Genomic DNA, 13807 nt, shown 5'->3' with positions numbered 1-13807 from the left:
CTTTACCAGATCTGGATGGAAAGCTGGTTAAGTTAGAAGTCACTTCCTCTGTTTTATATTATAAGACTTTGTAACATTATCTACATTTATATATACGTTAATGAATCTATATATATATATGTGTGCCTAAATTTATTATATTTATATGAATATGAATAATACTAAAAAGTCTTATAACTTAAAACGGAGGTAGTATTTGGAACAACCAAAAGACCCATCAAACAAATCACCAAGCCAAAACTAACATTCAGATCGACTTGCAGTGCCGAATTGCCGACAGCAGCACGGCCTCACAGTCAGCGGCGGACGACGAGAGGTGTGGCGCTGGTGGCATGAGAGAGAAGAGGATCGAGAGTGGCACGGTCGCGAAGACGGAGGCAATTCCGCGAACCTGGTTGCGACGAGCGGCGTGGGCGATGAGCGGCGCTAGCGAAATACTCCTTCCCTCAAAAAAAAAAATCCACTCCTAACATCCCGAGGTAGAATTAATAGAGATAGAGAATGACTACAATACCCTTAATTATTAGAAAAAGTAGTAAGGGTGTGTTTGGATGCCCCTTTTTCTAACTCCTCTCCCTCGTTTTCCACGGGCACGCTTTTCAAACTGCTAAACGGTGAGTTTTTTGCAAAAAAGTTTCTATACGAAAGTTGCTTAAAAATCAAATTAATCCATTTTTTTTAAAAAAATTAGCTAATACTTAATTAATCACGCGCTAATGGATCGCTCCGTTTTTCGTGCGGGAGGGTAAGGTTCCCAACCATAGCCAACGAACACAGCCTAAGAGTGCTTCTTGTTTTAAGTGATGTGGGTAGATAGGATGATAGAAGTTAGTTTTCTGTGGGACAAAATTCAAACTCTATAAGTTGAGTTTTTTTTTGACTGAGGAAGTACGGAGTAGTACTGAGTAGCGATGACGGTTGGTGAGGAGACCCACACAGCCGCACTCGCGTGAGGAAGTAAGGAGGCAGGCCGCAGGCGGCATCAAAAAGAAATCTAGAGCTAAGGTGTTGATGTTGTTGGGCCTTCTTAAAAAGGACGTGACTACACAACTAGTGGTAGCTAGTTTATCTAAACCAGCTACCACTTCACCTATAAGAGACTCTATCCACCTATACTTCAAATAAAATTTTCTCTTAAACTACTCATCCGATCTACAATCCGATTACACCGTTGTGTTCGTAACAATTAAATCTTTATAACAAGATCTCACATGATTATATTTTGATGAAAAATTATAAATTACTTTTATAATAAATCTAAATTACTTTTAGATTTCACTAAATTACTTCTTCGACATATAAAATTAAATTCAATAAAGCTTAAAAATAATTTACATATATTATAGAAGTAACTTATAACAAAAAAGAAAGTAACTTTAATGAATTTACTTCTAATGTCGTGACAAAGTTACTTCCGTTTTGTTTTAAGATACTTTTATAATACATGTAAATACCTTTTAGACTTTATTGAATTTACTTTTATATGTCTAAGAAGTAACTTAGTCAAATCTAAAAGTAACTTATATATATGATAAAAGTAACTTACGTATATAATAAAAGTAATTTACAAATATAAATATTTTTTCATCATAATATAATCACGTAAGATCTTGTTGTGAAGATTTAATTGTAACGAATACAATGGTGCAATCGGATTGTAGATCGGATAAGTAATTTGAGAGAAAACTTTATAAGAAGGAAGAAAAAGACATGCATGTCTAAGAGAAAAAACAAGCATGCACGTCAGCACGTGTAGCAGTACTTCTTCTCACAATCCATTCGTCGCTGGTTAACACTAAACCGAGAAACCTCTCGGTTTAGATTTTACCTTCTAAAAATCTGGGTCTGTGGGTTGTGGCCTGTGGCCTCTTGAGGTGTTACTTATTACTTTAGCTTGTTAAGGCTCGAGCTGGACAGCTCGGCTTGTTAGAAAAATGAAACGAGCTGAACCAAGTTGAGCTTGTCGCGAGTCGAGCGAGCTAACGAGTCACAAGCTTTTCGTCCACCCTTAGATCTGTAGTTATTTTTGTACATTGTAAATATGTAATTTTGTGACAAATTTTGCATCAAACGTATATAGCTTTATGATTCGCTACTTCAAATCTGTTGAGTTTCTTTGAAATCAAAAATATCTGCAGGCAAGTGAAACTCACTCGTATTGGGGGAGGGGGGGGGGGTGGCTGATACGCGATCAGCAGCCCGCGCGCGGAGGCGCGCGGTCAGTCGCCCCCCTCCCCCCTCTAGTCTCTCATATGTAGTACTATATACTATATATATAGTATATACTATATATATACATGTATATATATTTTTATGAATATATTTCAATACATAAAAAATATATACACACATACACAAAGTTTATATACGCATAAAAAATAAAAAAAATACATCATGAATAGAAAGTTTGTATACGCGTAAATAAACTTTGTATATGTGCATACAAACTTTGATATGCGTATAGAAAATTTGTATACACGTATATAAACTTTGTATATGTGTATACAAACTTTGTATATGCGTATAGAAAGTTTGTATACGCGTATAGAAAGTTTGTATGCACGTATACAAACATTCTATATTCTATATGTACGAATACAAACTTGGTATACATACGAATACAAACTTGGTATTTATACATCTTGAAAAAAAGGAAAATAAGCCGAACAGAAAAGAAACCGGAAAAATTACAAACCGAACAGAGAAAAAACCGGAGGAAAAAAACCAAACAGGAAAAAAAAACCGGTGAAAAAACCAACCGAACAAAAACGAAAAAAGGGGAAAAAACAAAAAATTCGCTCCTCCCTCCGGCGCGTCGCCGCCCCCTCTCCGCGCGTGACACGTGTCCAGTCGCGCGGGGAGGGAGGCGCGCGACTTATCGCCGAATAGCAATCCTGCGTATTACCATCATCTCAATCAATCAAAACTCCAAAAAGGCCCATGGGCCATGGCCCGCAAGCCCACAAGGCCCGTCAGCCCAAAAGTTGACGACTTCCCGTCGCGCTAGCCACAATCCGGCAATCCCCCCCACTCCCCCACCTCCTCCCGTCCTCCGGCCGCCGCTCCCCACCCGCCGCCGCCGCCGCCGCCCGCAGAAGCCGCAGATGGCGTCGTCGGCGTCCACCCTCGAGATCGAGGCCCGCGAGTACGTATTCACTCCCCCCCTCCTCTCTCCACCTCTGCTAGTCCACAGCTGAGAACCTTGCGGCGACGGAAGAACCAGCCCCGCAATCCCTAAACCCTACGTTCTGCTCCCTCGAATCCCTACAAGTTTAGTCCATGGATTGAAGGGGAATCGACGAGCGAATTTCATATGCTGTTTCTTGGATCTCTCTGTGTCTCTCGCTCGCTAAGAACCCCCCCTCCCATTGGGTAGTGCTATAGCTTAGGAAATTATTACGCAAGGTTGCTAGGTTTGATAGTGTTTCTTGCGTGATGTCCATGGATGCAGCGTGGTGAAGATAGTGCTGCAGTTCTGCAAGGAGAACTCGCTGCAGCAGACGTTCCAGACGCTGCAGAACGAGTGCCAGGTCTCGCTCAACACCGTCGACAGCATCGACACCTTCATCGCCGACATCAATGCCGGGCGCTGGGACGCTGTGCTGCCCCAGGTTGCGCAGCTCAAGCTGCCGCGCAAGAAGCTCGAGGACCTGTACGAGCAGATTGTGCTCGAGATGGCTGAGCTCCGTGAGCTGGACACGGCGCGCGCCATCCTCCGCCAGACCCAGGTCATGGGCGTCATGAAGCAGGAGCAGCCCGAGCGGTACCTCAGGCTTGAGCATCTCCTTGTCCGGACATACTTTGACCCCAATGAGGTTGGTAACTTGCTCTCCATGTATATAGTTTTTTGTAGCGTTCTTTTTCTTGTTTTAGCTATCTAAATTGTGAATTTCTGGTATGCCACTCCATCGCTAGGCCTACCAAGAATCCACCAAGGAGAAACGACGTGCACAGATTTCCCAAGGTGAGCTTGCTGATCATTTTTCTTCTTCCTTACTAAAAGGTTCTCTTAACTCCATATAATACAGGAGCTGGAGCTATTCTTATTTCTAATCCTAATAATAGTTGTCCCTCTGCCATGCCAATTTCAGCTATTGCTTCTGAAGTTTCAGTAGTTCCACCTTCTCGGCTAATGGCACTGATTGGTCAGGCTTTGAAATGGCAACAGCACCAAGGTACTTACCTGGTTGCACGTTATTAACTTATGATACTATACTATAATGATCTCAGCACGACTAGTATGAACTCATCTTGAGGTCCTTCCCCCACTTTTGTCACAGGATTGTTACCACCTGGCACACAGTTTGATTTATTTAGAGGAACTGCTGCAATGAAGCAAGATGAAGAGGAAACATATCCTACTACTTTATCACATCAAACAAAGGTGATTCTTTTGCTGTAGTCTCTTTATTACATTGGCACTTTTATTTATACCAAGGAACTTAATTAAGTTAACTTTTTCTGATTAAATTTTAAAATCAATGAGCTCAAAAGTCTAAAAGAACTGATTTCTGACATGATTGGATAATGGAGGAATTCTGACAAATATTTAATTACGTTAGCTTAATTAGCTAGCTTTAACATATGCTGATACCTATCTTTTGAACTAAGGTTCTGCAATTAACCAGGGTAAGAATGCTAAAGATCACTGAACGTGTGCTATTACTCTCTGCTAGTTACTTGTTAGAATTGATGAGAGACAAACCTGTTCTAAGATGTAGCTCAGGTGTTCTGTCATGCATTCTTAATGAGCATGAGTTTGTCAAGAGAATATATTGTATATGATACTCTGCTTCTCCATTGCGGCATTGCCACTAACTTACCTTGCACGGCTGATGCAATCTTGGGTTTCCGCATATAGGTCCCCTGTGGCTGGTTCTGGTACCAGATGTTGTAGATCTTAGTCGGGAGATTTTGTAAAGCCAGGAGCTTTTGAGAAGCGAGTTAGCTCTCACACTTGACTGGTCAGCCATTATAGCCACCTAGTGTTAAGGTAGGCCTGGTTGAGATATAGGGAGAAAGTGACATACTAGAGCTTTTGGTTAACTCTTTGCTTGACCTGTGAGCTAAATGATGGTATCATTACTAAGAACCTATATCCAATATTAAAGAATCAGTTTATTTGATACTCAAATTGGATCTTATCCGTAACACAACTAATCCAGATTTTTTTTTGCTGCATCATGAACAATAATATTCTTCTTTGTTTTGTTTATATAATGACTTTATAAGAAGAAAGCAGAGTATTATGTACATGATGGCGTGAAGTGCACCTCAAAAAAGCTAAACAGGACAGATAGAAAGGCATTGGGGGGTTACTAGCAGACCCAAGAAAAAACTAAAGGGGATTACTAAGCTTCTTTGCTCCCGCCATTTTCCAGCACCCCTTTTGCTCTGATATTCTGTCAATTAGCCGTTCACTAGAGAGCTCCTCTAGATGGGAGACTCGCTTATTTCATTTGCATCAAATTTACCATTAGACAGATTACCAGCGATCTAGTAATCATGCTTACTGTAACGGTGTGTGCTGCTCATGTGCTACACAGAGTGCACGATGCCTTGTGTGCAGGCCTTGGGGCCATAAGTCAATAACATAATTTTGCATTGTGTACTATCAACTATAACTAGATGTTATTTTCTTTATTGCAGTTCGGGAAGAAAACTCACCCTGAATGTGCTCGATTTTCACCTGATGGCCAGTACCTTGTATCATGCTCAGTGGATGGAATCATTGAGGTAAGTCTCTTTCAAGTCTGTTCTGCAGGTCAGTTCTTTTAATGTAACTTGGCTGAAATTTCACTAAAACTTTCAGGTTTGGGATTATATCAGCGGGAAGCTTAAAAAGGATCTTCAATATCAAGCTGACGTAAGGCCATAGGATTGATGTTTTCTCAAATCGAACAACGAATTAAGTTATTAACATGATTACTGTACTGGTGCATGTGGAAAGCAACATCTTCAAGTTCAGCAGCTTTATGGGGACATGCATATGTTCTTTTTTTTAGTTTAAATATAAATTTCAATAATTTTCAAAAACCACTTTACAGGAAAGCTTCATGATGCACGATGATGCGGTGCTTTCTGTTGATTTCAGTAGAGATTCTGAGATGCTGGCATCTGGATCACAGGATGGAAAGATTAAGGTACCCCCATTATTCTGCATGTATATTTTTACGCTTATTTGTTCTTGTCAAGTAGTTAACTTGATATCAACACTTCTCATCATTGTAATTTTTTTATATGAAGCTATTTATGGATTCAATGTTTAGACTTTAGAGTGGTTACAGCATTCACTATGAATTAAAATGCTTATATTTTATTAAGAGAAAAGCAGGCATAGTTGCAGTTATAGTATGGTCCCCTTTGTAATATTCCTAATATGCAGCTTTTAGAGTGAAAAAAATAATAGGCAGCTTTTACACATGGTTGGCTACTCTCTACTTGAACAAATACATTATTGGTCATATTTGATTACAATCATTCATTCATTTGGTAAAACCATATAAATACATTAATAGAGCGCACAGACCAAAGTTATTTGCTCAAATATCTAATTTCTAATTGTTATGCCAAAAATGTTCTTATTATGAACTAAATTGCCATACTAAACTATTTCTTACTTGATTTTAAGGTTTGGCGTATACGAACTGGCCAGTGTTTGCGTCGCCTCGAGCGTGCACATGCAAAAGGTGTTACAAGTGTTACATTCTCACGTGATGGAACTCAGATATTGAGTTCATCCTTTGACACTACTGCAAGGTTTCTTACAATCATAATCCAACTTGAATTTGTTATCAGAATATCTCTCTACATTTCTGTTTTCAATTTCTAAAAAAAAGAGCATTGTTGAAGGCAATATTTTGGTGCTTTGAGCTAGTGTATATTATTTGGGCAAAATTTCATGCTTTTCTCCATTCTAGTATTTGTGGACTTGACATTTGCATCATAGTGCAGCAATTCTGCTTGCAACTGCTCATGTGGTCCTCTTTTTTTTTTTTTTTGAGTCTTTGCCTCTTTGGTACAATCCAGTTAATTGACGGAGTAATTTAGGTGCTCTTCATTGATGTATTGTGTTTGCTTGAATATGGGGTTAGTTTGATGGTAAGTCAGAATAAAAGCCTGATTGGAGTCTGCAAACCACGTGTGAATTTTTTTCATCTACCAGACATCTGAGCCATGATCTGTATCTGTGAAATCCTGCCAACTGCTAATTTAAAAATATTGTTTTTCTTCTTATACCTTTGGTTCTGTTGATTTCAGTGTGGTTTTGCATATTCTGAAATTACAGTTTCTGCTATTTTAATCTCTGGAAAGAAATAGGCTTATTCTTTCACTTTTGCAGAGTACATGGCCTCAAGTCCGGAAAGATGCTGAAGGAATTCCGAGGCCATAACTCATATGTGAATTGTGCCATCTTTTCTACAGATGGTAGCCGTGTTATTACAGCTTCCAGTGATTGTACTGTTAAGGTATAGATCTCTTGTATACAATTAATCTTTATGTTTTTTTCTACTTCCGTATATATTATTCTGCATGTTGTATAAATGTCTCATATTCATGTATTATTTCTTGATGTAGGTGTGGGATACGAAAACAACAGATTGTTTGCAAACATTCAAGCCACCACCTCCTTTGAGGGTAATAACTAGCTTGTCTTTCCATCTGATCTCTTCTATTAACATTGGTTTAGGCCCTCAATCATGCTTCTTACCTTATGGTGGTGCTCCATTTCCAGGGAGGAGATGCAACTGTTAACTCTGTCCATTTATCTCCAAAGAACAGTGATCACATTATTGTGTGCAATAAGACATCTTCAATATACATAATGACTCTACAAGGACAGGTATAATGTGATTCTTCACATTCCATCGTCTTAGTTATCGTTTTCTTTGTGTTCAAAATTCAGGTGTCCATCGCCATGTACTTTACTTCTTCCTCAGCAGTCAATAAGCCCGAAACATGTACTCCTATATATATTACATGTTTCAGGCTTCTAGTTCTGGGCATTTGATTCCTTTAGTAAGCCTGGTGGCTGTTTGATCAAGTGTTGTTATATATATCAAGATCATACATGAATATTTCATGTGGTTGCAGTGCTAATATACTGTATTATTGTTGCAGTGATTTTTACACTGCACCTTTATTATTATTTCCTGAGTGCAGAATAGAAGTACCTAAATCATGGTTTTGTCTGGTTTATGCCTACTGATGCACAGTTTGCGGTGATTAGAGCTAAATCTATTGGGATTTTGGGACATGACATCACATAAAAAATCCCAACTATCATAGCACAAAGAACCCATAGAGTGTGCTGGGATTCTAAGTTTAGGATCTATCTCAAAGAGTATGCTAGGTTCTTAATCGAAAGGCATAAAGTGGCTATTGAGCATCGAAGTGCATTGCTTTTTTCATTTTGATGGTTATTTATGAATTCTATTATGGTTATTCTTGACTGGAAACTTGTTACAGGTTGTAAAAAGTTTTTCATCTGGTAAACGGGAAGGGGGAGATTTCCTTGCAGCTTCCGTTTCACCAAAAGGAGAATGGATATATTGTGTTGGTGAAGACATGTAAGGATACTGTGATAAAGTTCTTCATTGCATTTTCATCATCTTAGTTTATTTTGAGTGCCATCATGACTCGTACTTATTTTGCAGGAACATGTATTGCTTTAGCTACCAGTCCGGTAAACTGGAGCATCTAATGAAGGTTTGTATGACATATAAAATGAAGTTCTGTTGGCATGTGCAAATTTATAATGTATTTGTATAACGTTATATTAATGCTTTCTAAATGATAACCCCTTTCTGTATTCATGAATTTCACAGGTCCACGACAAGGATGTGATAGGCATCACTCACCACCCTCATAGGAACTTGATTGCTACTTATGCTGAAGATTGCACGATGAAAACATGGAAGCCTTGATTATTTGTAACTTGCCTTTGTTCTTATCTTGTAATTGTAGGAAGCATGATTATTCATCTCTGTTCTAAGTGCTAGATAAATAGGATCTATTTTGATTTTTGTAATTTAGAGAACTGGGAGGTGACCTTACTAGCTAACATTATCTTCCCTGGTGCTTCTGGAGCCCAGTGTATTCCCATTGTATCTTATATTATATAGCATTAGTAGGGATCATTGTATGGAGGAAACAAAATTAGGTGAGGTGAGCATGATTCCTTTTGTCGCGGACTCTTGTTTTTATTGGAGCGCTGAAAATCTGAAATACTGAATGCAATTACAGACACAGGCATAAACCATTACGGCAGCTAAAAATACTGTGAAATGTTTGAATTGTCTTGTGAATTGTGATGATGTAAGCTCAAGCAATTTGCATCAACGGTTTACAGTATACACAGGCATACATAAGGTGTACTCCCTCCTATAAACAGGCATACATAAGGTGTACTCCCTCTGTCCCAAATAAGTGCAATTTTGTACTATTAACATTCAACTTTTAACCGTTTGTCTTATTTGAAAATTTTTTATGATTAGTATTTTTATTGCTATTAGATGATAAAACATGAATAGTAGTACTTTATGTGTGACTAAGTAGTTTTAAATTTTTCACAAATTTTATTTTTATTGCTATTAGATGATAAAACATGAATAGTAGTACTTTATATGTGGCTAAGTAGTTTTAAATTTTTCACAAATTTTTTAAATAAGATGTACGGTTAAACGTTCGGCATGGATATCCACGGCTGCATTTATTTTGGGACGGAGGTGGTAGTATATATGTCATGAAGTTTTGCAGAGTCTGCTGACACTTGTGCTATATACTTTGGAAAATAAACTCTGAATGCTAGGCTATGTTTAGTTCCATCTTAAAATTGGAAGTTTGAAGAAATTGGAACGATGTGACGGAAAAGTTAGAAGTTTGAAGAAAAAAGTTAGAATCTAAACAGGGCCCTAGTTGAAGACGCATGATCTCAACAGCAGAAAATGAGTGAACTTTTGGATGTCATGGAGTAGTAACAAACGGTTCATCATTGCATTGCGTGGTCTGAAAACCAAGATTGAGCTTTTCTTTTGTTCTTTCCGGCAGTTACAGCAGGACGTGCCAAAAATTATACTACGGAGATTCTATTGCAAACTATTGCAATTGGCAAATCGCAAAGCATATCTTGAATTTTTCGCTTTGTTCTGCTTCCTTCCGTCCCAATCTTGCCCAATCTCCATCAGACCGCGCAGTTTCCTCCTCCCCTGCACTAAAACAGCTCCGGGTACAAGTGGAAAAAGATCCCTTAAATTACTATTTTGAACTAGGAATCATCAATGCATGTAAATTAGAATGCTATTTTGATCTAGAAACTAGCATAGCAATGCCAAATGAAATGCTATTCTGAGCTAGAAACATGGATGACATACCGTATGAAATGCAGTTTTGAGCTAGATTTAGTATGTCAAATAAATTATTGAAATGCTATACTGAGCTTAAAACTAGCATGGCATGCCGAATGAAATGCATGTTTTGAGCTAGAACTACATGCTGAGAAATAGTACGCTTGGTCCATTTTAAAATGTGTTAATTTGCAACAGCCCTTGAAGTGTCACATCACTCTAGTTTCATTTTTTTTTCTACCTACATGCTACAAATACCGTATCACTTATGGAAGGAAAATAATTACTAAAACATAAAAACAATATACTAACACAGAGAGAGAGAGAGAGAGAGAGAGAGAGAGAGGTGTGCAGGGGAGCCAGGGAAGAGGCAGTGCAGGGGAGGGAGCAACAACAACACCAGCCATCTCTCAGAACTCATTCACAGCTCATCATCTCTTGTGCAAGGAATAATCTACATCTGTTGATAGCCCCATCCCATGCTCTGCCTCATCCCTGTCTCCTCTCCTCTCCAATCACAGAACTCCCCTTCTCTCTATCTAACCATCCTTTTTCCCTTACCTGATGCACTGCAAATCCGGTTAGGCCAACGCCATCATCGTCAAGATTCAAGAAACATGGGAGATGTATATATACACACGCAACGCAATGTCTTTGCCTTGAACCATTCCACTGCTAGTACAGTAGTACTAGCTAGTACCACATCTCATAGCCTGCCAATTTGCCCATCCATCAGTACAAGGGGAGAGCAAAGCTGGAGTACACGATGCTGACCTGTCCCAAGGTTTGGTAGTACAACTCCCTCTCCAACATGCGTACTGCACACACCCAGCAGCAAATGCTCGCCGAGCTGAAACACTCTTCCTTCTTCGACCGGCGCTGCTCAGCCGCTTAGATTAGTACTAGTAGTACGTACGGCAGCAACAGGACATGTCGTACATCTCATCGAGACGAATTTCTACGGAATTTTGAGCTATTTTAAGAGAATATTGTAAATTCGATGCAGTCTGGATGGGATCTTAAAATGCTAAAAAAGGCAGAGAGTCTGAAGTAGCTACCGGTTTACCAGTTTGTGGTTGTTAGTCCTACTTATTATTCTCTCCTTAAGTAGAAGTACTAGTTTTTTTACCGTCTGCTTAGTTGTTTATCGGCTGTAGGAAAAAAAAATAAAATTTGAAACCTATTTTAAGTTAATTTCGGAGTTCTTTTTATGATAGTTTAATGATAGTCATAAATAATTTTAATTGTTTAGTTTCTTTTTATGGTTGTATCTCAAAAGAGGAGAAATATAATAGCCACAATATTTTGATGAATGTTTGTGACCAAGTTGTCCGGCAGAGAAGAAACACACGACCCAAGTGAGCGAAATGCCAGGCTGGTCAATGGGCCCCCAAAAGTAGCAGATTCAATGAAGGGGAAAAATATACGCAGTAAGTTCACTTTAGGTCCCCTTTGTCACCGAGTCTGATTTTAATCCTTGAACCAAAAACATGATGATACAACCCCTCCCAGCTTAAAAAATAGTGCAAACAAGGTCCCTCGGAAGTATTATCTCCGGTTTTATCTCATGGGCGTCTACGTGACTCCTTATGACTAGGTATTCGTCCCACATGGCATTGATATGATGCCTACGTGACAGTACAATCCCCCAGAAAAAAATATAAAAGCATCAAAATTGAAAACTAAAAATATAAAACAAAATATGTGGGCCCCACATGTCAATCAAACAAGAAGATAAAAATAGTGGTAAGTGGGTCCTGCTTTCTCCACCTCACCCTCTGTACCTCTATCTCCTCGAGCTCTTCACAGATGGCAGAGATGGTGATATCGCACTTTATTGGGTTCCTCCCCTTCTTGCCCTTCTTCCTCCTTCGCACTTTGCGGTCGCTTTCATCGGTAGAGTTTGATTTTTGTTTAAAGTTCTTAAAGCATATCAGATGAAAAAAAAAGTTCTCTAGCTAAAAACCTAGGGAAGCAGATCGTCTGACTTTGGGCGGCTAACGTCATAGGGACGTCGGGCATCGATCCATCATCCGATTGGCATTTCACGACGCTGCTGCTTCTTTCGTTCTGCATCGCACGAGAGTGGCAAGGATGGCCCATTCAGCCCATTTACGAGCAACTGCGGAGGGACAAAAACGAACGAGACTGCTCGTCAATCCGCCGTCGCACAGAAAAAAAAAGAAAAGAAAAACCAATCCCGGCATGGCTGCTCGCCGCTCTGCTGCGGCTCGCCGCCTTCCTCGACGCGGGCGTGGGAGGAGCGGACTGCCGAGGAAGACTCCTTCGACGTTGCCCTCCTCTCCAGCCCTCGGCCCCATGTCCTCCCCCACGCGAGAGCTTCCAGGCGTCGGCGTCCTCGACAATGACGACTTCTACGGCAGCGGCGGCGGCGGCGCCAAGCTCTTCTTCACCACCACCCACGTCGGAGGAATGCCAAGAGCCGCACAAAAACGGGCGAAAGGGCGACCGCTGCTGCCAAGCCCGGACAGGCATGGGAGGGAGGCGACCAGCACGGCAGCACCACCATAGCTTTCTGAAGGGCGACAACATATGTTTTAGAATTTGGTTATATCTGAATTGAGATTGAAAATCGATGTGAATTGAGACTGATTCAGTATTGAATCTAATAATAATGTCAATGTGATACTCTGATTTTTGTGAGCATTTGAGAATGTTAAGAAGTTAGGCCTTGTTTAGTTTCAAAATTTTTCTTCAAACTTCCAACTTTTCCATCACATCAAAACTTTTCTACACACATAAACTTCCAACTTTTCCATCACATTGTTTCAATTTCAATCAAACTTATAATTTTGGCGTGAACTAAACACACCCTTAATTGGGTCATTTTATTTGTGACAAAATCAGATTGAGAGTTTCAGATAGCAATGGCAGATAGGTAACTAGTGCAGACTTACGATCAAGTGCAGAAAAGCTTCTTGTTGTTCGTTCACCATCTTCATCGCCATAAGAACAGCAACCGAAAGGTCTTTTTTTTTCCCTCCGTTCAAGTATATTGGCGCCCTTTTTTTCCCTCTAGAAACAGAGCAACGAACGGCGGCGGCGCACGGCAATCAGGATGTTTGTGGGCCATTTTCACTGGCGTGGGCCGACTGCGAGCCTATTTGACCGCCCTATTCGTTGCGCTCGTGCGATGCGGAACGAAGGAAGCAGTAGCACCGTGAGATGCCGATTGGACGATGGATCGATGCCCGACGTCCCTCTGACGTTGGCCGCCCAACGTCAGACGATCTGCTTCCAAATCGCTAGGGAAGCAAAACCGTTGCTATAAAAAAATACGGTAACTTTAAACGCATCGAACTCTTTTGAAGAAAAATTAGCGGTTGACATATACTCCTATTGCTAGTCCCATATAAATATTTGAAAACACATACCTGGCGCTTATTACCGAACGGGATATAATAGCAAGCAACGAATCGTGCTTAACTTCCGGCCGGAGA

The 13807-nt window shown here is 40.0% G+C and overlaps 1 protein-coding gene and 1 long non-coding RNA gene across 2 annotated transcripts; one reads left to right on the top strand and one right to left on the bottom strand.

The window, feature by feature from the left end:
- Window positions 1–3029: 3029 nt before the first annotated feature.
- LOC127754022 (suppressor of mec-8 and unc-52 protein homolog 1) lies at window positions 3030–9206 on the top strand. The gene is made up of 15 exons (XM_052279478.1): window positions 3030–3145; window positions 3452–3815; window positions 3916–3964; window positions 4092–4175; window positions 4281–4384; window positions 5650–5736; window positions 5813–5866; window positions 6048–6143; window positions 6632–6759; window positions 7343–7469; window positions 7579–7638; window positions 7736–7843; window positions 8470–8570; window positions 8658–8709; window positions 8829–9206. The coding sequence occupies exons 1-15, from the start codon at window positions 3105–3107 to the stop codon at window positions 8925–8927; spliced, it is 1554 nt and encodes a 517-aa protein (XP_052135438.1). The 5' UTR covers window positions 3030–3104; the 3' UTR covers window positions 8928–9206.
- A 742-nt stretch (window positions 9207–9948) lies between these two features.
- LOC127754033 (uncharacterized) lies at window positions 9949–11162 on the bottom strand. The gene is made up of 2 exons (XR_008012746.1): window positions 10908–11162; window positions 9949–10213 (listed from the first exon to the last, which is right to left on the bottom strand). It is a non-coding gene; the product is annotated as an uncharacterized LOC127754033 (long non-coding RNA).
- Window positions 11163–13807: the final 2645 nt, after the last annotated feature.

Source organism: Oryza glaberrima, chromosome 1 (assembly GCF_000147395.1).
Source record: "Oryza glaberrima chromosome 1, OglaRS2, whole genome shotgun sequence".
NCBI classification, from domain to species: domain Eukaryota; kingdom Viridiplantae; phylum Streptophyta; class Magnoliopsida; order Poales; family Poaceae; genus Oryza; species Oryza glaberrima.
Note: the sequence above shows the minus strand (reverse complement) of the source record. Positions and strands in the feature narration are given on the sequence as shown.

Coding starts and splice junctions, on each gene's coding strand:
- LOC127754022 (XM_052279478.1), top strand. CDS start 3,105: ATGGCGTCGTCGGCGTCCACCCTCGAGATCGAGGCCCGCGA. Junction 3,816..3,915: donor CATACTTTGACCCCAATGAG/GTTGGTAACTTG, acceptor CTCCATCGCTAG/GCCTACCAAGAATCCACCAA. Junction 7,844..8,469: donor TAATGACTCTACAAGGACAG/GTATAATGTGAT, acceptor AACTTGTTACAG/GTTGTAAAAAGTTTTTCATC.